Below are 24,636 nucleotides of genomic sequence, written 5' to 3' on the forward strand. Positions count from 1 at the left end.
GACTGTGTGAGACCTAGCAAGGCCTGTGACCCGCATCCCAGGGACGGCAATCTCCCCTGGACTGTCCTGGGTATTGCTGGGTGGGAGAGCTCTGGGCCGAGGCCCAGAGAGGGTTCAGGGAGCCTCCGTACAAGGAGGTCAGGCCCTACAGGGCCCTGGGCAAGTCCCAGGCGGGTCCAGGCTCACTGACTGTGGACACACGGAAGGGCACCGCCCCCACGTCTGTCCCGCTATCAGAGAGCTCCGCCCTCCTCCCATAGCGCTGGGTCCGCCCGGCTTGGCCTGCGGGGTGGGGGCGGCGAGCGCTTGCCCGGCCTGACTGAACCCCCGCCCTCACCCTCCTGCGAGAGGAAGACCGGGAGGCCGGACACCCGGGCGCTGGGAGCCCTTAGGCCGCACAGACCGGGCGCCTCCACCACGGACAGCTGCCTCGGCAGCGGCGAGCTCGCGTCCGGGTCCGCTGTCTGCGCGGTCCCAGGTCCCCCGTGTCCCCGTGTCTCCCGTCCCCCATCCCTCCCCCGGCCCCATGGAGCAACTGCTGCGCGCGGAGCTGCGCACCGCGACCCTGCGCGCCTTCGGGAGCCCCGGGGCCGGCTGCATCAGCGAGGGACGCGCCTACGACACGGATGCCGGTCCCGTGTTCATCAAGGTCAACCGCAGGACGCTGGTGCGTGCCCCCCACCCCATCCCATCCCACCCCACCCCACCCCACCCCTCCCTGCGGCCTGAGCCTGCCCCGGGAGCTGGAGGGGAGAAGGGGTTGAGGGTGGGGGAGGGCTGGAAGGAAGGGGGGGAGGAGAGGAGGGTGGCGAGGGGGCTCAGACGCTTAGGGGCTCAGGGAGAGGCAGCGCCGTGGTCTGGTCCTGGGCCAGGCCTGGCAGTCACAGCCCCGGGGTCAGCTTGCGGCCTTGCAGAGGCTCAAGCGATTTCTGTGGGATTCCGAGGTTTTGTCTGCTGCGGGATTAATTTACTTCCTTTTGCCTGGATGCACAGGAGTTTTTGGTGTCTGTTTTAATTTCTCAACCATTCAAGCATGGGGGGTGGTGAAGCTTGGGGTCCTGGGCTGCTTCTGCCACTCCCCTGGGGCTCAGCTCTGGGCTCCGCTCCCCACAGCCCCTGGGTCCTCCCCGGCAGATGGAGGGAGGAAGGAAGAACCCTTGCCCGACACAGAGGGCCAGGCTTCTGCTCCTCCTACTCACAGGCCATGCTTGTGTTTGGACCTGGTTTCCATCGCCTGCTTAAAATATTGCTGTTAAATATACATGGAAAATAGTAACACTTTACAGATGGAGAAAACTGACCACAGTGTGTGCACCTCAGATGCTGAGGATGGCGCTCCCTTGGCCCTGGTGGGCAGCTCCAAGGAGGCCCCTGGTGCTCTGTGGGCCAGGCCCCTTTGAGATGCGGCAGTGGGGAGGGGGTGTTGGCTGTGGGCTGGAGAAAATCCCAGAGTGACCCCTCCAGTCCCCCTGCAGCACTGCCATCGTTTAGGATGGACAATGGGTCAGCACTGGTCTGGCATCCCTGCTCTGTTGGCACCAGGAACTGTTAAAGAATCTGGTTTCAGTACCCAAATCCCTCAAAACAATAAGGCCTGCCCACTGGGAAGCAGTATTGGGTTCAGGGTTCACGGTGGCCCTGGAAACTTCGCAGCTGGTTCCTGAAAGCTCTTCCAGGCTGGGATCCCATTTTTCAGCCTTGAAACCTTCAGTGCTGGCACACAGTAGGTGATCAATCAATACACGAGAACAGGTGATAGGTGAGGCCCTCAGGATGTAAGCAATCTGGAGCCCAGGTGTCCTCTTCCCCTGTACGTTTGGGATCTCACCCTGGGAGCATGGCTGGGGGTCACTGGACACCCCGCTCCATGATTCTAGGTGTGTATTGGCAGTTAGGAGGACACCTTGCACGTTCTCCCCTCAGGTCCTTTAATTAAAGGATGGAATTCTTTTCCTGTGTGGAAATATATGCTTTGATCTTGTTCACAAAGGTTAGTTCTATAGCCAGAGGTATTCGCAAACCATATTAACAAACACATTTTTAACCCAGATATCGTGTACCTAAGGTGAGAGTTCACCTAATTTAAAATTGGGATATTTGTACAAAATGTTTTAGAAGTAGGAAGACCCCTGGGTCCCAGTGGAGGCTGTTCCGCTGCCCTGGGGAGTGGCTGTCTTCTTTTTGGGTGGGGTGCATGGCTCCTTCCCAGCCTCCAGGCCCTGGTGGGTGCTTACCTCTGGGGACCGGCCCTGGACCCCCCAGCCCCTGCCTTCCCCCACCCCAAGTGTGTGCCCCAGTCACTTTGGCATGCCCCCCATGCTGCCCCTCATTTGCTGTAAGTGCTCAAGGCATCGTGGGGGCAGGTAACCTGGAAGGGGACCCAGGCGCAGCCCCATACCCTCCACTAACCTGCACTTCAAGGCACCCCACCAGCACCCCCATGGCACCCTGTGGCACCCCACAGCACCCCACTATACCCCCAGCACTCTCATGGTCTACTACAACACCCCATAGCACTCCCACCACCCCACAGTACCTTCATGGCACTCCCAGCACCCCCATGGCACTCCTAGCACCCGAAGGTTTCCCCAGCACCCCCAGAACCCCACCCCACCATGGCTTGTGCTTCCTTACCTCTCAGAGCAAGCGCTTGGTGCAGGCCTCAGTATCCTGTCCACCCTAAGCTCTCGGTGCAGCCCCTTCCTATCCAAAGGGGGCCACATTGCGTCCCACCCTCTGGGGGCGGATGCCTTGCTCCCCAGCCAGTTTTCAGCAACTGGAGGTCCTGGGTACTTGCGATCCTACATGGTGGCTTCTGTCCAGGGCTGTGAGCCTCAGCCTGGCTGCGTAGCCCCTGCTGGCGTCGGAGTTCACGGCCGTGTTCTGGACGCAGGCCCGGCAGATGTTTGAGGGGGAGATGGCGAGCCTGGAGGCTCTTCGGAGCACCGGCCTGGTGCGGGCGCCTCAGCCTATCAAGGTGATTGACCTGCCTGGAGGTGGGGCTGCCTTTGTGATGGAGCATCTGAAGATGAGGGGCCTGAGCAGGTGAGAGAGAGAGAGAGAGAGAGAGAGAGAGAGAGAGAGAATGTGTGTGTGTGTGTGTGTGTGTGTGTGTGTGTGTGTATGTGTGTGTGTGAGAGAGAGAGAGAGAGAGAGAGAGAGAGAGAGAGACAGGGAGACAGAGAGGAAGACAGAGACAGAGAGAGGGAGACGAGAGAGAGGAGAAGCAGCCTCTTGCTGAGCTGCCCATATAACTCCGTGCAGGGAGCAGAGGCAGGGCCAAGAACCACACCTGCCATCCCTGATGGAGACAGGAGCTCTTGCTTTCCATGCAGGGTCAGTTTGAGGTTAGTTTGCCTCCACAAAGCTGTGCCAGATAAGCGTGTTTGAACCATCCATTGCTTTGTGCTCAGAGGGCACCCGTGCCAGCTCAGTTTGGGCAGTGAGGTCTGATCTAGAAATTATCTGAAGTTCCTTAATTTTTTTTCTAATTATTAAAGTTATGTATATTCATTGTTTAAAAAATGGTGGAAGACACAAACTCATGTAAAGAAAACTAAAGGCACCCGTCATCCCAGAAGCAGGGAGCAGTCACTGCTACATTTTGGTGTGTGATTATCACCCCAGTCTTTTTCTTATATGTGATTTACATTTGCTTTTACAAAAATTGGGAGCCTTTTTTTTTTTTTCTACTTAACATTACTTTTTCCCTTGATTTGTCCCTTAATTCCCAGTACCTCCGTGGGCTTCAACAGAAGCCTACCCCTCTTGGTGATTTTATACTATTTTGTTTTTTGGAGGTCATTGCCTACAGTTCATTTTTTTCAGTTTTTAAAGAACAGAGAGTAGTTTTTAAGGTATTTAAAACATTTCTCAAAATGGAACATGCTAGCTGGTTGTTGTTTCTTATTTTAATTGGCTGCATTTCTTCTTTCCTCAGTCAGGCATCAAAACTAGGAGACCAGATGGCAGATTTGCACCTTTACAACCAGAAGCTCAGGGAGAAGTTGAGGGAGGAGGAGAACAGAGTGGGTATGTTCAGACTGCTGTTGTGCACCCTTGACCTGGGTGCATCTACCCTGGGTTGGTGCTCAGGCGGGACATTTCAGTAATGGGTTGGGTTGCACACCACCTGCCTGTAGACCGCAGTGTGAAACAAGAGATTGTTAAATAAGAATTTTGATCATAAGCTGGTAGAATCAGCTCATGGCCCCTTTTATATCCAGCTCTGCTGTCCAGTGTGCTTGAGATAGGCGTGTCCTTGCTGGTCCATGTGTGGACCAATTGCTACCACGTGTAGTACATCCTCAGCCACCCATGTTCCAGCAGTGCAGCCCAGGCCCATCCTGATGCTCTGCTGAGGTCTGACGTTTAAGAGAATGACAAGCGGCACTTTCTGTTGACAGGCCAGAGGGCTGAGGGCGCCGGGCCCCAGTATGTGACCAAGTTCGGCTTCCACACGGTGACGTGCTGCGGCTTCATCCCACAGGTGAGTGCCTGGGGGAGGATGCTTCTGCTTAGTTCCTGACGCCCCAATGCTGGTCACCCCACCCCTTGTGTGTGACAGAGTGCCAGTCTGCTGGGCACCAGCAAGTCTGACTATCTGATTTCTGAAAGCAGAGTGTGAGCTGTGATAAGTGGGCTGGGGAGAGTAGATGTCGAGGTTCACTGAGCAGAGCTCAGAGGAGGTGGGGAGCTGTGGGGCAGGTAGAAGAGCATTCTGAGCAGAGGAAACAGCAGGTGCAAGGGCCATATCACAGGAGGGCATGTGCTAAGTGTGGAGGACGGAAGTGGGTGGGGGTAAGGCAGCATTAGAGGTCAGGGACTAAGTCCTGGTCACTCAGCCCCTCTCCTGGGGCCTTTAAAAATTATTAGTACTATTGAAAAAAAACTATTAGTACTATTGAAATGTAATTCAGTGACATAAATGTCACTTTTAAAGTGTACAGTTTAGTGATTTTTAGTATATTCACAGTGTTATGCAGACATCACCACTGTCTGACTCCAAAACATTTTCATCACCCCAAAGAGAAACCACATACCCATTAGTAGTCACTCCCTATTACCCCGCCCTCAGTCACCGGCAACCATGAATCTCTGTCTTTAGGATTTGCCTATTCTGGACATTTCGTATAAATGGAATCATATTGTACAATAGATATACTTTTATGTCTCCCTGGTGTGGGCAGAGGGCCTGTTCTTCCAGGCGGAGGTCACTAGGGGCAAGATCCTTATGAAGCTGGAGGCAGATTTAGGGATCTTAGTCAAGGGGTAGCCCTCACATCTGGGGTCCCTAGAACTGTACCTGGTGGTTTACCAGGCTTGTTAAGACCCCATGAATCTCTGCTGAAGCCAGCTACCCTGGGGGTTACACACCTATCTGGAGCTAGTGACCAGCACGATAGTGTGGTCCCAGGCCAGTATGGCCAAATGTGGCTTGTTATCCTGCTTCAGATGTTGAGTTTAAGAGCTACGAGTCTACAGAGATTTGGTTGACCTCACACAGTGGCTTTTCAAGAACTGAGGAATGAACTTGTACACAGAACCCTGATGTGTGAAGCAGGTGAGGATGGGGCTGGTCTGTTAGGGACACAGGCAGCCCCCGAGTGTCCCTTCAGAGTCCAGGATCAGTGAACCAACCTAGTTTAGCTGCAGCCCGGCCAGGAAGGGGCAGGAAACCTGGGAGGACACCTGGTCCCCCTCCTTGTGCTGTGACAAGATGGTACTGGATGTAGTGTCCAACGGACATAGCCTGGATGGACCAGCCTGAAGTTTCAGGAGGCTCCCTGCTCCTTGGGAGGACTGAGTGGGCCCTTAGGGGCTGCAGCCGTTCATGGGGCAACCCTGAATGGTGGCACCTAGTGAGCTGAGCCCCGTTGGGGCCATTGGCTCGGTCAGAGGACTGACACAGTTTGTTTGCTGCCGTGTCTGACTCAACTCCCCATTTGCCATCGCAACACCAGGAGGCGGGTTGCCATTGACCCATTTTATAGATGAGGAAAATGATGTGCAGAGAAGCCAGGTGGTGCCTGAGTCATGCAGCTGGTAAGCGCAGGGGCCAGGGTTTGGCCCTGTCTGGCTTCAGAGCATAGGCCCTGACCGCCACACATCCTGACCCACCTGGTCCAGGTGAAAGCTGGGTCCTCCCACCAGCTATGCACCCAGGCGGCCCCGCCTTTGGTAGCTCAGGGGAAGGTCATGTCTTTTCGTGGGTGAGGGGATCACGGCCCATTGGTTCAGGTGGAGGGCTAGCCAGTGCTGGTCTCCAGCTCCAAACACAAAGGCTATGTCTTCATGACCTGGTCATCTAGGAGGTAGACCGAGGCTGGGACACTAGGGGCCTGGGCAGGCGGATGGGGCACGAGGGCATGCCATCCCATACGCCTCAGGCTGTTTGGGGAGGGGGCCTGCCGCCTTCTCTTGAGGTGCACCTAGCACCAAGGGGGTGAACCCAGGGCCTCAGCCACCACAGCCCTCTGCACAGGGAGTCTCCATACTGAGGATGCTGACCAGAGATGCATGCTCTCCAGAAAGTTCCTCCCTTAAGGAATTTCACAAAGTAACCCTTGTATAAAATAAGCTTTGCATCTTTTTTTTTTTTTTAAACAACTCTATTAAGGTATAATTGACATAAAATAAACTGCACCTATTTAAAAAGTACAGTTTGGTAAGTTTTGACATATGTATGCGCCTGTGAACCGCTAACCGCAGTCAGGTCAATGAGTATATCCATCACCAAAAAAAGTGTCCTCCTGTCCTTTTGTAATGTTTTCCTCCTGCCCTTCTCTGCCGCTGGCAACTGCTGATCTGTTTTCTATCACCATAGATAGGTTTGCATTTTGTGTAATTTAATATAAATGGAATCATATGGTGTGTACTCCTTTTTGTCTGGCTTCTTTCACTTAGCACAAACATTTTGATATTCATCCATGTTGTTGCCTGTGTCAAAAGTCCATTCCATTGTATGATAAACCATAGTGTGTTTATCCATTCACCTGTTGATGGACATCTGAGTTGTTTCCGGGTTTTGCTTTCACAAATAAAGCTGCTATGAACCTTCATGTGCAAGAGTTTGTGTGGACAAATGCTTCCATTTATTTTGGGTAAGTACCTAGGAGCCAATGACTAGGTCAAATGTAGGCTTATATTTAACTTTTTAAGAAACTACCAAAATATTTTCCGAAGTGGTTATACCATTTTACATTCACACCATCAGTGTACGAGCGTTCCAGGTCCTCGGCATCCTCGCATACTTGGTATTTTCCTTTTTCTAAAATTGTAGCCATCCTAGTGATTGTGAGGTATCTCAGTGAGGTTCTATTTTCCCTGATGACTAAGGATGTGGAGCATCTATCTATTCATGTGCTTATTTGCCATATATTAGGGACATAATTGTTTAGGATTATTACATCTTCCTCATCAGTTGACTTCCTTTCCATAGTGAGATGACTTTCTTTATACTTGGTGAGATTCTTTGCTCTGAAATTTACTTCCATATTAATATAGCTGCTCCAGCTTTCTTTTGACTAGTGTTAGCATGATTTATCTTTTTTATCCTTTTAACCTGTTTCTGTTTTTATATATAAAGTGCATTTCTTGTACACAGCTTATAATTTGGTTAAAAAATATAATTGGGTTAAAAATAATTGCTTTATTTTTCTAACCTGTTGATCTCTGTCATTTAACTGGGGTGTTTAGACACATTTAATGTACTTATTGATATGGTTAGGTTTGGAACTGTTATTTCTTTTTTATTTGTCTTATCTGTTCTCTGCTCCCCTTTTACTCTTTTTTCTTTATTGTTGTTGTTTTTATAAATTTATTTATTTTTTTGTGCATTGGGTCTTCGTTGTTGGGTCTTCATTGCTAAGCGTGGGCTTTCTCTAGTTGCCGCGAGCGGGGGCTACTCTTCGTTGCGATACGCGGGCTTCTCATTGCGGTGGCTTCTCTTGTTGCAGAGCTTGGGCTCTAGGCACGTGGGCTTCAGTAGTTGTGGCACATGGGCTCAGTAGTTGTGGCTCGTGGGCTCTAGAGCACAGGCTCAGTAGTTGTGGCACATGGGCTTAGTTGCTCCGTGGCATGTGGGATCTTCCCGGACCAGGGCTTGGACCCGTGTTCCCTGCACTGGCAGGCGGATTCTTAACCACTACACCACCAGGGAAGTCCCACCTTTTATTCTATATGCTCTCTTTCGAATTAACTTTTAATGTACTTATTGATATGGTTAGGTTTGGAACTGTTGTCATTTCTTTTTTATTTGTCTTCTCTGTTCTTTGCTCCCCTTTTATTCTTTATCTCTCTTTTGAATTAACTAAGTATTTTTAAAAAATTTATTTACTTATTTATTTTTGGCTGCGTTGGGTCCTCGTTGCTGTGTGCGCAGGTCTTCTCCAGCTGTGGAGAGCGGGGGCCTCTCTTCGTTGCGGCACACAGGCCTCCCACTGCGGCGGCTTCTCCTGTTGGGAAGCACGGGCTCCAGGTGTGTGGGCTTCAGTAGTTGTGGCTCGCGGGCTCTAGAGCGCAGGCTCAGCAGCTGTGGCGCATGGGCCCAGCTGTACCGCGGCACGCGGGATCCTCCCGGACCAGGGCCCGAACCCGTGTCCCCTACATTGGCGGGCAGATTTCTAACCACTGCGCCACCAGGGAAGTCCCTAAGTAAGTATTTTTAATGATTCCATCTTATCTCCCTTGTTGGACACCGATAACATTTGCTGTGCTCTTTTAGTGGTCGCTTTAGGGTTTAGGCGGATGCCATGCATAACTCTGTCCTGTGACCACCAGCTGCAGCACCAGCCCCTCCTTTCCCTTGTTGCTCAGGTGAACGACTGGCAGGATGACTGGCCAACCTTCTTCACCCAGCACCGGCTTCAAGCACAGCTGGACCTCATTGAGAAGGACTATGCTGACCGAGAGGCACGAGAACTGTGGTCACAGCTACAGGTGGGCATAGCAATTATCCTCTGGGAGAGGGGCTGTTCTCTTATGAGCCTCCCACATTTGTGTGGGACCCCCTGCTAGAACAGAGCCAGAGTGGGGACTGCTGAGCCTGGAGCAGAGCTGGCCTAGTCGTGGACCCATAAGTGTCCTGACTATTGGCTTGATGGGGAAACTGAGATGGGGATGGGACCTGAGGGCATACTTGACCCCTGAGTGCACCTCTCACCTGCTTGGTCACCAGGTACTTAACCTCAAACTTTGCTCATGTGAAATGTAGGTGTTTGGCTTGTAAATGGTGGCATTTATTATTACTTTCTTGTCCATTCTTATGCTGTTTTTTTCACCAAGGCACAAAAACGTCTTACCTCTTAGAGCAGGTGTGGGTAGCAGGTATGGGTAGCACTTTGAAACCAGAGTGATTGGTTTCAAAACGTAACTCTCAAAATGTTAAAAACAGAACTTGCATATCAGTCTATCAGCATGCATCAAAGAAATTTTATTTAACTCATTGCTGAAGTAATCAGGCTACAAAAGAGGTGCAGATATATATGTGCTGTGAAATAAAAGAATAGCGCAGAAAGTTTGCTAAGTTACATACAAAAAGACTCCACTCAGGTTATACAGTTCATATTCTACATGACAATAAAACCATAACCTCTGAGGTTCTCTACTCTATTGTATGGAAATCATTAATATTGTAGCGCTTCTGGACCTAAATTAGTAGTAAATACTAAGACAAAATTACATTTCCCTGGAGTCAAGAGGATCCTTATCCCTGGGCTTGGTACAAAGTGGTGGTTGGACCCTGAGCAAACACAAGGTCATTTTTGCCTTATTTCCAAGTACTGGATGAGGAGACGGTGGCTCCCAGGCCTGTGATAACCCTGTGTACAATAATTATTTTCTTAGGTGAAGATCCCAGATTTGTTTTGTGGCCTAGAAATTGTCCCCGCCCTTCTTCATGGGGATCTCTGGTCAGGAAATGTGGCAGAGGACGACACCGGCCCCATTATTTACGACCCGGCCTCCTTCTACGGTCATTCTGAGTTTGAACTGGCGATTGCTTTGATGTTCGGGGGGTTTCCCAGGCCCTTCTTCACCGCCTACCACCGGAAGGTCCCCAAGGCTCCAGGGTTTGACAGGCGGCTGCTGCTCTATCAGCTCTTTAACTACCTGAACCACTGGAACCACTTCGGGAAGCAGTACAGGAGCCCATCCCTGGGCACCATGAGGAAGCTTCTCAAGTAGCAGCCCGCCTGTGTCCCCTGCCCAGCTGCTTGCCAAAGGACCAGGGCGGCAGCACCAGAGGCGGCTTCAGAGATGAATAAAGCCCATGGTGGTTTCAGGGATGGAACTGTGTGTGTCTTAGTTTCACCTGCGTCTCCGTCCTCCATGCAGCTGGGTTAATTTATGGGGGCCCAGACCACCTGAAAGGTCTACGGCAGGCTCATTACCTATTCCAATCTGGGGGGAACTTGGAGTTTGGATACTTCCATGACATTTGTACAGAAATTCACACAGATCTGGGGTTTGCTTAGGTGGAATTTGATGTCATGGCCCCCTGTGGATTCGGGTCTCCTGTTTCTGGCTTAGGCAGAGTTGGGGACCATGAGATGGGCCCACCTCTTGAGCAGTATCTCTGGGGCTGAGCAGGGCTCCAGGTCCACCTTACTGAGGTGGACAGGTGGAAAGAAGACACCCCCCCCCCCATGTGCGGCAGCCACTGCCCAGCCGCTCTCCCGCGCTCCGTTTTGCAGCTGGTGTTTTTTGCTCGATAAGAAGGGTGTGTGTGTGTGTGTGTGTGTGTGTGTGTGTGGCGGTAGCCTTGGGTAGGGGGTGTGCCCTGGAGGGTGCCTGGAGTGGTCAGGGTGTCGGGGTGTCCAGGGGGTCGGCGTGTCGGGCTGCCACCGTGGAAGGGCGGGGATGCCGGGCACCTCGGCCACCCGTGTGTGCATCTCGGAAGACCTGAGCCGCGCTGTTATCACTCCTCCCGAATCACCAATTATTTCGGGGCTTTACGAGCGCCCACTCATCTGTTGTCTGGAAAGTGCCTGTCTAGCGGGCTGGAGCCACTCCCACTGCAGCCCTGGGCGCCTGCAGACGGCTTTGCAGAAAGACGCCCGGGACCTGAACTCAGCGCGCGTGCTCGGGGAAGGCTGCGCAGCCGGCTTGTGGGATCTTGTCGCCCCACCCAGTCCTCTGGCCCCGCCCCCCTCGGGCTCGGCACCACCTCCGCGCGCAGTATTTTGGCGGCCGGCGCGCTCTGTAGCGGGGCCGGCGCGCAAGGTCGGAGGTCGTGGGGCGGGGCCGGCGTCATTGCCGCCTTCTCTGTCTCAGCAGTCTTGAGCGTTCGGTGCCTCGTGTCCCACGCCCCACGCCCCGCGCCCCGCGCGCGTGTGGAGCCGGCTGCGAGTCTGCGGGCACCGTCTGGCCGCCGAGGATGGCCTTGAGCGAGGAGCCGGCCGTGGGTGCCGTGGAGGATCCGGTGGAGGACCGGGCGGAGGATGCGGCGGAGGACGCGGCGCTGGCCTGCGGCGCCTCTCTCGAGTCGTTCGGCGAGAGCGCGGAGACGAAGGAGCTGCTCGGCCGCCTACCGGCGGTGCTCGGAGACCGCGCGGCCCGGGAGGGCGCCCTGGAGCGGTTCCGGGGTGCGCGCGGGCCGGAGGAGGGGAGGGGGGCAGCGCAGGCTGTGCAGGTCTCCTTTCTTGCGGTCCCAGACACGGGCGCGCGTGAGAGGTGGAGGGCAGTGGGCCTCCTGGCCGACCTCCGTCAGGAGGGGGCGGGTGGACCTCCCCTGGGCGGCTCATCTCCCAGTCCTGTCCCCACCCTGCCCTGGGACCACAGCAAAGAGCATTTCGTCCGAGACAGCTGTGTGGACGGGGCAGTGGGAGCAGGAGAGGCGAGAACAGGTTGGAGCGGGCGGGGGCCGGGCTGGCTGTGCGGTTGTGGGGCCCCCACCCAGAGCCTTAGCTGTAGGCAGCGCCCATGGCTCTGCCAAGACTATGCAGGGCGGCGCAGGATATCGGATAGGCGCACCGTAGGGTGCTTAGTTATTAGTCTAGGTTCTCCAAGTTTAGACGGACCCTTGCCGTTGTCTATAACGGGTAACTTCCAAATGACTCCTTAGGATCCCGTGGTTAGATAACTACGTAGGGTTTTGTGATTCAGTAAAACCGTCCTCGTGGACCCTTTTAGCTAAAGAAATTTCTATATAATTTTGTCTTCATGGGTTTGTAATGGCAACGGTGAACTTCAGGAGGGGGCAGTGTGGCCGGCTGAGTGGAAAGAGCACACACTTCGGCAACTCGTCCCTGGGCTTGAATACCCTTCTGCCACTTGGGCTGGTTGCTTGATTGTGCTGTTTCTCTGGCTGTCGGCTGCGGTTAGCACTGAAAATACCTCTGGCGTAGAACTGTACTGAGGGTGAGGTGTATATCCAGGGACCAGTGAAAGCCCACTTTCCCATTCCTAGGGAGTGGTCAGATGTGGAGGTGTGTGGCGCATAAGAACTGCCGTAGCCCAAGTGGTCGTGGGATCTGATAGGAGCAGTTCTAGCTGCTGGTAGGAGTGGAAACCAGGCTGCCTGGGATTAAGGAGGCCGTGGTGTGAGGGCTGGGAGGGCACATGGCTTGGTGTGTGTGGCAGAGGAGAGTGAAGGGTGTGGAAGGTGTGTGTCTAATGAAGGGGAGAACTCAGCTTGGCTGTCAGCAGGCCATGAAGGAAGGAAGAAGCGAGGACCTGAGAGGAAGGTGTGCTGAGCAAGCAGAGAGCAGAGGCCAGGGCACAGTGGCCCTGAGGAAGTGGGTGGGTGGGGCCTCACTCCAGCTGGCCTGTGCTCTTGGGAGCTGCCCTGCAAGTCATTGTGGGAAAACTCGAGTGTTTCCGAGGCTCATGTGCATCTTAATTCTCACATTGTTTTTCTTTTTAGTAATAATGGACAGATATCAGGAGCAGCCTCACCTGTTGGACCCACACCTAGGTAAGAACAGAGGCTGAGGATTTTGATTTTTGATCATTCAGTTACAGATGATCACAGAGGCCTTGGTGCATGGAGTGTGTCTGTGTTTGCGCGCCTGCGCACAAGCAGAGGGTATCAGGATGAAGTGCCCAGGTCTTACTGGTTAGTGGGGCCTACAATAGTAACACCTGCTCCTGGCAGTGAACTTGAGAAGGAGGAAAGTAGCGATAGTAACTTCAGTTGAAGGGCAGCATGGGATGGGGGTTAAGGTCACGAACCCTGGGGCTAGACCGCCTAGATTTACACCCCAGCTCTGCCACTTAGCTGCTCTGTGCCTGAGTTTTCTTGCCTGTGATATGGGGTCATCATCGCTACTTGCCCCCAGGGCTGTGGAGATCTTAGACACATCACCAGGGAGGCACCAAGGGTTAGCCTCAGCGTGCACACAGGTGCCTTTTAAAAAGTGGGCTGGTGCTGTGCATGCTAGTTTTTCTTTTTTAACAGGTTTTGTAGAAGGTAAGTTTTCTGAACTCTCAGCTGTCTCAGGCAGAATAAATACATTTCATGTGTGGTTGGCAGCTTGGCTGGGTGGGGATGGAAGGCATGGGTCCATCATCTTCCTTCATCCAGTTATGCCATGTCCAAGTCTGAGTTTCTTTTTCAGGAGGCTTTTCTAGAACCTGATATTTTAGGAGGGTATGACTCGCTCTAGGCTTTTTTTTTATGCTGGGCATTAGCTGGACAATTTTAGGCTGAAGACTTGCATCCTTTGGTACAGGGAACTTTACTTCTGGTGTGTTTTTGATCGTTTCTCTGCTCTGCCTTCTTCTGGTGTGCCTGTGAATTTCCAAGAGTGATCCTCTGGGTCCCTAAGCTTTTCCCTTATAGTTCTGCTTTTGGATCTTTGTTTTGCATGTAGAAGATGTTCTTGAATTTATTTTGACAGTTGTTTTTACTTTATAAGATTGCTTGTCCTTGGTTTGGTATATTTCAAAGTTGTCTTACAGGTCCGGTTTTCCTCCCTGGGGAGCACACACCCAGCTGCTGGGCCCTGTGGCCCTGTGGGGAGGGTCCTGCTGTGGGCCTCCTAGCCCAGAATTCCCTTTTGAGTCGGGCACCAAGCCTGGCTTCCAGCTCTAAGCCCTTCAGCCTCCCCTCTTCAGGACATCTCTGTCCAGGATAGCTCTGTGCAATGATGGAATGTTCTAGATCTGTGCTGTCTGGTAAGGTCACCACTAGCCACTTGTGACTGTTGAGCACTTGAAATATGGCTCGTATGACTGAGGAACTGAATTTTATTTTATTTTTTGTTTTTTTCTTTGAATCTTAAATTTTATTTGATTTAAATTAAAAAAACCCAAATATGGCCAGTTACTGTGGTATTCTCCACTCTCAAGAGTAAACCTTTAGGGCTTCCCTGGTGGCGCAGTGCTTAAGAATCCGCCTGCCAGTGCAGGGGACACGGGTTTGAGCCTGGGTCCGGGAAGATCCCACATGTTGCGGAGCAGCTAAGCCCGAGTGCCACAACTACTGAGCCTGTGCTCTAGAGCCCAAGAGCCACAACTACTGAAGCCCGCGCACCTAGAGCCCATGCTCCGCAACGAGAGAAGCCACCGCAATGAGAAGCCCGCGCATCGCAACGAAGGGTAGCCCCTGCTTGCTGCAACTAGAGAAAGCCTGTGTGCAGCAAGGAAGACCCAACACAGCCAAAAATAAAATAAATAAATTTATTAAAAAAAAAAAGTAAACCTTTAGTCTTCTGCCTGTATGGGCACGGTGCTGTGGCCTGGAGCCTTGGACCACTCCTGTTTTCAGCCCCACCTTCGTCCTACCCTGGGCTGTCCCCGGCACCTCAGGCCTCTGGCTTCCTGACTGTGACCCATCGCTGGGCTCTGCTTCTGTGCTTCCCCTGTGCGGCTCAGTTACAACTTGGAAGTCACTGCTGAAGTCTCTTAGCTACTGTTTCTTCTGTTCTCTTTTCCTTGTGGATTTGTTTCTCTTTGTTGATTTACTGGGGTTTAGAGGTTGGGGGTTGCTGAGGGAAGCACTGGAATCACCTGCTTTCCTGGTCTCTGTTCTTCCGTGAGGGCTGTGCTGTCTTTCCGAGTCTCTCTGAGCTGAGTTCTGGCTGTTCTCTACTGTTCCTGAGGTTCTCCTCTTTCCCCTGGGGTCAGCTTTTCTTTGTAATTTGGTCTTTTCATCTTGCTGGTTCTGTCCGTGTTTCAGACCAAATGGATGCAGACAAGGGCTCCTCTGCTTCTGTTTTGTAAGTTGGAGCATTTTCTTTTTCTTTTTTTTGGGGGGGGTGTTTTTTTTGTTAATTTAATTTTATTTATTTTTTTATACAGCAGGTTCTTATTAGTTATCTGTTTTATACATATTAGTGTATATATGTCAATCCCAATCTCCCAATTCATCACCCACAACCACCCCCCCCGCCAGTTTCCCCCCTTGGAGTCCATACGTTTGTTCTCTACATCTGTGTCTCTATTTCTGCCCTGCAAACTGGTTCATCTGTACCATTTTTCTAGGTTCCACATGTATGCGTTACTATACGGTATTTGTTTTTCTCTTTCTGACTTACTTCACTCTGTATGACAGTCTCTAGATCCATCCACGTCTCTACAAACGACCCAGTTTTGTTCCTTTCTATGGCTGAGTAATATTGCATTGTATATATGTACCACATCTTCTTTATCCATTTGTCTGTTGATGGGCATTTAGGTTGCTTCCATGACCTGGCTATTGTAAATAGTGCTGCAATGAACATTGGGGTGCATGTGTCTTCTTTTTAAAAATATTTTATTTATTTATTTATTTATTTATGGCTGTGTTGAGTCTTCGTCTCTGCGCGAGGGCCTTCTCCAGTTGCGGCAAGTGGGGGCCACTCTTCATCGCAGTGCGCGGGCCTCTCACCATCGCGGCCTCTCCTGTTGCGGAGCACAGGCTCCAGACGCGCAGGCTCAGCAATTGTGGCTCACGGGCCCAGCCGCTCCGCGGCATGTGGGATCCTCCCAGACCAGTGCCCGAACCCGTGTCCCCCGCATCGGCAGGCAGACTCTCAACCACTGCGCCACCAGGGAAGCCCGCATGTGTCTTTGAATTGTCGTTTTCTCTGGGTATATGCCCAGTAGTGGGATTGCTGGATCATATGGTAATTCTATTTATAGTTTTTTAAGGAACCTCCATACTGTTCTCCATAGTGGCTGTATCAATTTACATTCCCACCAGTAGTGCAAGAGGGTTCCCTTTTCTCCACACCCTCTCCAGCATTTGTTGTTTGTAGATTTTCTGATGATGCCCTTTCTAACTGGTGTGAGGTGATACCTCATTGTAGTTTTGATTTGCATTTCTCTAATAATTAGTGATGTTGAGCAGCTTTTCAAGTGCTTCTTGCCCATCTGTATGTCTTCTTTGGAGAAATGTCTGTTTAGGTCTTCTGCCTATTTTTTGATTGGGTTGATTTTTTAATATTGAGCTGCATGAGCTGTTTATATATTTTGGGGAGTAATCCTTTGTCCTTTGATTCGTTTACAAATATTTTCTCCCATTCTGAGGGTTGTCTTTTCATCTTGTTTGTAGTTTCCTTTGCTTTGCAAAAGCTTTTAAGTTTCATTAAGTTCCATTTGTTTATTTTTTTATTTTTAAAAATTTATTTATTTTATTTATTTATTTTTGGCTGCACTGGGTCTTCATTGCTGCTCGCGGGCCTTCTCTAGTTGCAACAAGCAGGGACCACTCCTCGTTGCGGTGCGCGGGCCTCCCACTGCGGTGGCCTCTCCCGTTGCGGAGCACGGGCTCTAGGCACGCGGGCTTCCGTAGTTGTGGCTTGCAGGCTCCAGAGCGCAGGCTCAACAGCTGTGGCGCACGGGCCCAGCTGCTCTGCGGCATGTGGGATCTTCCCGGACCAGGGCTCGAACCCACATCCCCTGCATTGGCAGGCGGGCTCTTAATCACTGTGCCACCAGGGAAGCCCCATTTGTTTATTTTTGTTTTTATTTCCATTACTTTAGGAGGTGGATCAAAAAAGATCTTGCTGTGATTGATGTCAAAGAGTGTTCTTCCTATGTTTTCCTCTAAGAGTTTTACAGTGTCTGGTCTTATATTTAGGTCTCTAATCCATTTTGAGTTTATTTTTGTGTTTGGTGTTAGGGAGTGTTCTAATTTCATTCTTTTGCATGTAGCTGTCCAGTTTTCCCAGCACCACTTATTGAAGAGACTGTCTTTTCCCCATTGTATATCCTTGCCTCCTTTGTCATAGATTAGTTGACCATAGGTGCGTGGGTTTATCTCTGGGCTTTCTATCTTGTTCCATTGATCTGTATTTCTGTTTTTGTGCTAGTACCATATTGTCTTGATTACTGTAGCTTTGTAGTATAGTCTGAAGTCAGGGAGTCTGATTCCTCTAGCTCCGTTTTTTTCCCTCAAGACTGCTTTGGCTATTCGGGGTCTTTTGTGTCTCCATACCAATTTTAAGATTTTTTCTTCTAGCTCTGTAAAAAACGCCACTGGTAATTTGATAGGGATTGCATTGAATCTGTAGGTTGCTTTGGGTAGTATAGACATTTTCAGAATATTGATTCTTCTAATCCGGGAACATGGTATATCTCTCCATCTGTTTGTGTCATCTTTGATTTCTTTCATCAGTATCTTATAGTTTTCCGAGTACAGGTCTTTTACCTCCTTAGGTAGGTTTATTCCTAGGTATTTTATTCTTTTTGTTGCAGTGGTGAATGGGATTGTTTCCTTAATTTCTCTTTCTGATCTTTTGTTGTCAGTGTATAGTAATGCAAGAGATTTCTGTGCATTAATTTTGTATCCTGCAACTTTACCAAATTCATTGATTAGCTCTAATAGTTTTCTGGTGGCATCTTTAAGATTCTGTATGTATAGTATCATGTCATCTGCAAACAGTGACAGTTTTACTTCTTCTTTTCCAATTTGTATTCCTTTTATTTATTTTTCGCTCTGACTGCCGTGGCTAGGACTTCCAAAACTATGTTGAATAATAGTGGCAAGAGTGGGCATCCTTGTCTCGTTCCTGATCTTAGAGAAAATGCTTTCAGTTTTTCACCATTGAGAATGATGTTTGCTGTGGGTTTGTCATATATGGCTTTTATTATGTTGAGTTAGGTTCCCTCTGTGCCCACTTTCTGGAGAGTTTTTATCATAAATGGGTGTTGAATTTTGTCAAAAGCTTTTTCTGCATCTATTGAGATGATCATATGGTTTTTATTCTTCAATTTGTTAATATCGTGTATCACATTGATTGACTTGCGTATACTGAAGAATCTTTGCATCCCTGGGATAAATCCCACTTGATCGTGGTGTATGATCCTTTTAATGTGTTGTTGTATTCTGTTTGCTAGTATTTTGTTGAGGATTTTTGCATCTATATTCATCAGTGATAATTGGTCTGTAGTTTTCTTTTTTTGTAGTATCTTTGTCTGGTTTTGGTATCAGGGTGATGGTGGCCTCTTAGAATGAGTTTGAGAGTGTTCCTTCCTCTGCAGTTTTTTGGAAGAGTTTGAGAAGGTTGGGTGTTAGCTCTTCTCTAAATGTTTGATAGAATTCACCTGTGAAGCCATCTGGTCCTGGACTTTCGTTTGTTGGAAGATTTTTAATCCCAGTTTCAATTTCATTACTTGTGATTGGTTTGTTCATATTTTCTGTTTCTTCCTGGTTCAGTCTTGGAAGGTTATAACTTTCCAAGAACTTGTCCATTTCTTCCAGGTTGTCCATTTTATTGGCATAGAGTTGCTTGTAGTAGTCTCTTAGGATGCTTTGTATTTCTGTGGTGTCCATTGTAACTTCTCCTTTTTCATTTCTAATTTTATTGATTTGAGTCCTCTCCCTTTTTTTCTTGATGAGTCTGGCTAAGGCTTTATCAATTTTGTTTATCTTCTCAAAGAACCAGCTTTTAGTTTTATTGATCTTTGCTATTGTTTTCTTTGTTTCTATTTCATTTATTTCTGCTCTGATTGTTATGATTTCTTTCCTTCTACTAACTTTGGGTTTTGTTCTTTCTCTTGTTCCTTCAAGTGTAAGGTTAGATTGTTTATATGAGATTTTTCTTGTTTCTTGAGGTAGGCTTGTGTTGCTATAAACTTCCCTCTTAGAACTGCTTTTGCTGCATCCCATATGTTTTGGATTGTTGTGTTTTCATTGTAATTTGTCTCTAGGTATTTTTTGATTTCCTCTTTGATTTCTTCAGTGATCTCCTGGTTATTTAATAATGTATTGTTTAGCCTCCATGTGATTGTGTTTTTTACGTTTTTTTCCCTGTAATTGATTTCTAATCTCATAGCATCTTGGTTGGAAAAGATGCTTGATATAATTTCAATTTTCTTAAATTTACCGAGGCTTGATTTGTGACCCAAGATGTGATCTATCCTGGAGAATGTTCCATGTGCACTTGAGAAGAAAGTGTAATTTGCTGTTTTTGGATGGAATGTCCTATAAATATCAATTAAATGTATCTGGTCTATTGTGTCATTTAAAGCTTCTGTTTCCTTATTTATTTTCATTTTGGATGATCTGTCCATTAGTGTAAGTGAGGTGTTAAAGTCCCCCACTATTATTGTGTTACTGTCGATTTCCTTTTTTATAGCTGTTAGCAGTTGCCTTATGTATTGAGGTTCTCCTATGTTGGGTGCATGTATATTTATAATTGTTATATCTTCTTCTTGGATTGATCCCTTGATTATTATGTAGTGTCCTTCCTTGTCTCTTGTAACGTCCTTTATTTTAAAGTCTATTTTATCTGATATGAGTATAGCTACTCCAGCTTTCTTTTGATTTCCATTTACATGGAATATCTTTTTCTATCCCCTCACTTTCAGTCTGTATGTGTCCCTAGGTCTGAAGTGGGTCTCTTGTAGACAGCATATATATGGGTCTTGTTTTTGTATCCATTCAGCAAGCCTGTGTCTTTTGGTTGGAGCATTTAATCCATTCACGTTTAAGGTAATTATCTATATGTATGTTCCTATGACCATTTTCTTAATTGTTTTGGGTTTGTTTTTGTAGGTCCTTTTCTTCTCTTGTGTTTCGCACTTAGAGAAGTTCCTTTAGCATTTGTTGTAGAGCTGGTTTGGTGGTGCTGAATTCTCTTAGCTTTTGCTTGTCTGTAAAGCTTTTGATTTCTCTGTAGAATCTGAATGAGATCCTTGCCGGGTAGAGTAATCTTGGTTGTAGTTTCTTCCCTTTCATCACTTTAAGTATATCATGCCACTCCCTTCTGGCTTGTAGAGTTTCTGCTGAGAAATCAGCTCTTAACCTTATGGGAGTTCCCTTGTATGTTATTTGTCGTTTTTCCCTTGTTGCTTTCAATAATTTTTCTTTGTCTTTAATTTTTGTCAATTTGATTACTCTGTGTCTTGGCGTGTTTTTCCTTGGTTTTATCCTGACTGCGACTCTCTGCACTTCCTGGACCTGGGTGGCTATTTCCTTTCCCATATTAGGGAAGTTTTTGACTGTAATCTCTAAAGATGTTTTCTCTGGTCCTTTCTCTCTCTCTTCTCCTTCTGGGACCCCTATAATGCGAATATTGTTGCGTTTAATGTTGTCCCAGAGATCTCTCAGGTTGTCTTCATTTCTTTTCATTCTTTTTTCTTTATTCTGTTCCACGGCAGTGAATTCCACCTTTCTGTCTTCCAGGTCACTTATCTGTTCTTCTGTCTCAGTTATTCTGCTATTGATTCCTTCTAGCGTATTTTTCCTTTCAGTTGTTGTATTGTTCATCTCTGTTTGTTTGTTCTTTAATTCTTCTTGGTGTTTGTTCTTTAATTCTTCTAGGCCTTTGTTAAACATTTCTTGCATCTTCTCGATCTTTGCCTCCATTCTTTTTCCGAGGTCCTGGATCATCTTCACTATCATTATTCTGAATTCTTTTTCTGGAAGGTTGCCTATCTCCACTTCATTTGGTTGTCTTTCTGGGGTTTTATCTTGTTCCTTCATCTGGTGCAAAGTCCTCTGCCTTTTCATTTTGTTTTTCTGTGAATGTGGTTTTCCTTCCACAGGCTGCAGAATTGTAGCTCTTCTTCCTTCTGCCTTGGAGCATTTTCATCTAGACTTTTCCTGAACGGGATTCTGATGGGCAGCTCCTTGTGGGGCAGTATGGCGAGTTGATGGACAGATTTTCTCTTAGAACAAGTGAGTTGGTCGAGATTTCTGTCTAACATCAAGGATGTTCCAGATGCCAGAATGAAGGCCTTTACCTGGGGTACTCCTGTCTCCTCCGGAGAATCCTTCATTTACTTAAGTATTTGTTCAGAGTTTGGTCCCCGGTGAGTGATTCTGGGGCTACAGCGATCGCAGACCCCTCCCTGCTTTGGGCCCCACTGCACTTGCTGACTCTGAGCTCTCCTTGGCTGTGCAGGTGGGCATGTATGACGTGGCCTTCTCTGCCTGCTTAATTTGGAGCTGCCTTTCTCCCAGAAGTCTTTTTTTTGATGTGGACCATTTTTAGAGTCTTTATTGAATTTGTTACAATATTGCTTCTGTTTTATGTTTTGGTTTTATTGGCCATGAGGCATGTGGGATCTTAGCTCCCTGACCAGGGATCAAACCCACACCCCCTGCAATGGAAGGCGAAGTCTTAAACACTGGACTGCCAGGGAAGTCCCTCTCCCAGAAGTCTTTATAACCGCTTTCTCCCTATTCTTGCAGCTGGTCAGGACTTTCCATTTTGTGCAGCTGTACTTTTATTTTACTGGGTCTTAGGAGCAGTGAGAGGCAGATGTGTGTGGACTCCTGTTTTGTCCAGTTTTGTACTCTTGCAAGTAGCCCAACAAACATCCTTAACACACCTCTTTGCGCAATTTCCAGATATTTTGTTAGAGTAATTTTCAGGAAGTGGGAGTGGTGGGCTTTTGATACTTCAAATTCACCTTAAGTTTCCATCCACAGTATATGAAAGTGTCCTTTTCTTTTACATTGTTGCCAAGACTGGATTTGAATATTTGAAATCTTTACCAACATAAAGTTATCTATTAAAGGATGAAAAGGGATCATGTGCTTTTATTTTGCATTTTGTTGTTTCCTAGTGAAGGTGAATTTTTTTTTTTATCATTTATTGTTACATTTGCACAGTATTTCTCCCTTTGTGAATTGTCCATTCATATCCATTCACTTGATGTTTTTACCTTGTTCTAAACAATTTTTAAATGAATCAGTTAATTTAATCATCACAGTAATCTCGTAATACCTGTGGAAGATCATCATTATTATTATTTATTTAGTTTTTTGCACACAGTTTATTTATTTAAAAAAATTTTAAAAATTATTATTTTTCAAATTTTCGGCTGTGTTGGGTCTTCGTTGCTGGGCGCAGGCTTTTCTCTGGTTGCTGCGCGCGGGGGCTACTCTTCGTTGTGGTGCGCGGGCGTCTCATTGCGGTGGCTTCTCCTGTTGTGGAGCATGGGCTGTAGGTGCATGGGCTTTAGTATTTGTGGCACGCGGGCTCAGTAATTGTGGCTCGCGGGCTCAGTACTTGTGGCTTGCAGGCTCTAGAACACAGGCTCAGTAGTTGTGGCCCACAGACTTAGTTGCTCCGCAGCATGTGGGATCTTTCCGAAGCAGGGCTTGAACCTGTGTCCCCTGCATTGGCAGGCGGATTCTTAACCGCTGTGCCACCAGGGAAGTCCCAGAAGGTCATTATTATTTATGCTCTATTTTTTTATTATTATTATTATTTTTAAATTGGTGAGTGACTATTTATTTATTTATTTATTTATTTTATTATTTTTTTTTGGCTGTGTTGGGTCTTCGTTTCTGTGCGAGGGCTTTCTCTAGTTGTGGCAAGTGGGGGCCACTCTTCATCGCGGTGCGCGGGCCTCTCACTGTCGCGGCCTCTCTTGTTGCAGAGCACAGGCTCCAGACGCACAGGCTCAGTAGTTGTGGCTCACAGGCTCGGTTGCTCCGTGGCCTGTGGGATCTTCCCAGACCAGGGCCCGAACCCATGTCCCCTGCATTGGCAGGCAGATTCTCAACCACTGCGCCACCAGGGAAGCCCCAGAAGGTCATTATTATTAACCACAGTTTACAGATAAGAAAATGCAGCAGAGTTCTGAGAGGTTAACTTACCCAAGGACACACAGCTAGTTAGTGTTCCAGCCAAGATTTAAATGCAGACAGTCCACTCAGACCCTCAGACTAAAGATGATGAGAAATCTACAAGTCCTCAAGGCTGTTTTAAACAAATGCTTTACAAATCCTCTAAATTCTGGATTCTAGGATTCTTTGGGATCAGCCCTGTCTTCTTTCTTCCTGGGAAAGCTTGCAGGCCTCATGAGTGGTAACTGAAGATTGGTGGGTACTAGGTGAGGGCCAGGTACAGGGAAGATGCTTCTGATGTCTGAGACGTGAGCTTGCCTGAGGCTGGCAGTGCTGCAGGGGAAGGGCAGGGCGGTGGGCTCCCCAGGCCACCTTTTATGGTCGATCTTGGGTTCATGGCAGTTCCCATTAGGAATGCCCATTGCTCAGGAGGTGAAAGGTGGTGTGACACTCGTCTCTCTAAGTCACAACCTTGGACCTGTGGCACTGCCTTTATTCTTGCCCGAAACCTGTCTCCATAGTGGATCACAAAATAGTAACACTTACTGTGAGTTGTTCAGAGTGATCTGAATGAGTTTTGAGAGTTTAGTGTAAAGTGAACTGGAAAAGGTTCCTTTTAGAAAAAGGAAACAATAGTCGTGGATGCTGGTCCTGGACCTACTTCATGATGTTTGCTTTTTCCTTTTAATGTTACATAGTATATTTTGTGTACTCAATTTTAAAATATATGTATATTGTCAAAACTATCAGGCTCTTCTTTTGTGTTTGGCCTTTGATAGTTTGCTTTAGAAGTTTATTTTTCCTATCTCTATTGTGAGCCTCATTTGTTGAATAGTCCAGCAGGCTGCCCCCAACCCTAGTGTGAAATGCCATTGTAAATGTGTATTAAATACTCACATATATTGGCCTTTGTTTCTAGCCTTTCTGTTCTGTTCCCTTAATCTAGCTCTATGCTCTTTTATCCTTGTCGTTTTGGTTTGCATTAATTGCATTGTAATTTGTCAGGATCCGACCTTCTTACTTTTCTCACTGTTGTCTTGCCCTTTCATTAATGCAGGTGCACTTCAGAATTATTTTATCACCCCCGGAAAATTCTTTTGAAATTCTGTTAAATCCACAAATTCATGTAGGGAGATTTGACATCTTTACAAGATTGAGTTTCCCTCTCTAAGAACATAATATTGTGTCTCTAAATTATTCACATCTTTTGTGTCTCTCAGTAAAGTGTGGTAATTTTATTTAGGTGATTCCTGGAAACATGTTTTTAAGTTTATTTCTAAGTATGTTTTTTATCTTTTATTGCGCTTGTGAAACTGTTACGTTTTCTAACTGATTTTTGCTGGTGTACAGCGAAAATATACTTCGTATACTTATTTTGTAAATGGCAACACTGTCATGGAATATATGTATACACACATATTTTAAAAAATAACAGCTTTATTGTGATATAATTTATATACCATAGGGAATTCCCTGGCGGTCCAGTGGTTAGGACTTGATGCTTTCACTGCGGTGGGCCTGGGTTCGATCCCTGGTCAGGGAACTAAAATCCTGCAAGCTGCATGGCACAGCAAAAAAAAAAAAAAAAAAAATTTTTTTTTTACATACCTTAGAGTTTACCCTTTTAAATGTATACTTCATTGTTTTTTAGTATATCACAGAGTTATGCAACCATCACCACTAAT

General features: G+C 47.8%; 2 protein-coding genes across 2 annotated transcripts in view; both read left to right on the forward strand.

Annotated features, from left to right (window-relative positions):
- The first annotated feature begins 245 nt into the window (after nucleotides 1–245).
- FN3K (fructosamine 3 kinase) lies at nucleotides 246–10,291 on the forward strand. The gene is made up of 6 exons (XM_082374284.1): nucleotides 246–667; nucleotides 2,894–3,045; nucleotides 3,941–4,032; nucleotides 4,407–4,489; nucleotides 8,818–8,940; nucleotides 9,847–10,291. Exons 1-6 carry the CDS (start codon nucleotides 527–529, stop codon nucleotides 10,183–10,185), a joined length of 930 nt encoding a protein of 309 aa, XP_082230410.1. The 5' UTR covers nucleotides 246–526; the 3' UTR covers nucleotides 10,186–10,291.
- A 947-nt stretch (nucleotides 10,292–11,238) lies between these two features.
- The window catches only part of TBCD (tubulin folding cofactor D), a 174,335-nt gene continuing 160,937 nt past the window's right edge, over nucleotides 11,239–24,636 (forward strand). The window contains exons 1-2 of the mRNA XM_082374178.1: nucleotides 11,239–11,585; nucleotides 12,866–12,916. Of these exons, the coding sequence (XP_082230304.1) occupies nucleotides 11,378–11,585; nucleotides 12,866–12,916 (259 nt within the window). The 5' untranslated portion in view covers nucleotides 11,239–11,377. The remainder of the gene's footprint in view (nucleotides 11,586–12,865; nucleotides 12,917–24,636) is intronic.

Source organism: Balaenoptera borealis (assembly GCF_965194805.1).
Source record: "Balaenoptera borealis genome assembly, chromosome: 20".
Classification (NCBI taxonomy): domain Eukaryota; kingdom Metazoa; phylum Chordata; class Mammalia; order Artiodactyla; family Balaenopteridae; genus Balaenoptera; species Balaenoptera borealis.

Bases quoted from the DNA above. Each gene is read 5' to 3' on its own strand.
- FN3K (XM_082374284.1), top strand. From the start codon at position 527: ATGGAGCAACTGCTGCGCGCGGAGCTGCGCACCGCGACCCTGCGCGCC. The intron at 4,033-4,406 runs GTATGTTCAGAC...TTCTGTTGACAG, and splicing joins GGAGGAGGAGAACAGAGTGG to GCCAGAGGGCTGAGGGCGCC. The intron at 8,941-9,846 runs GTGGGCATAGCA...TTATTTTCTTAG, and splicing joins AACTGTGGTCACAGCTACAG to GTGAAGATCCCAGATTTGTT.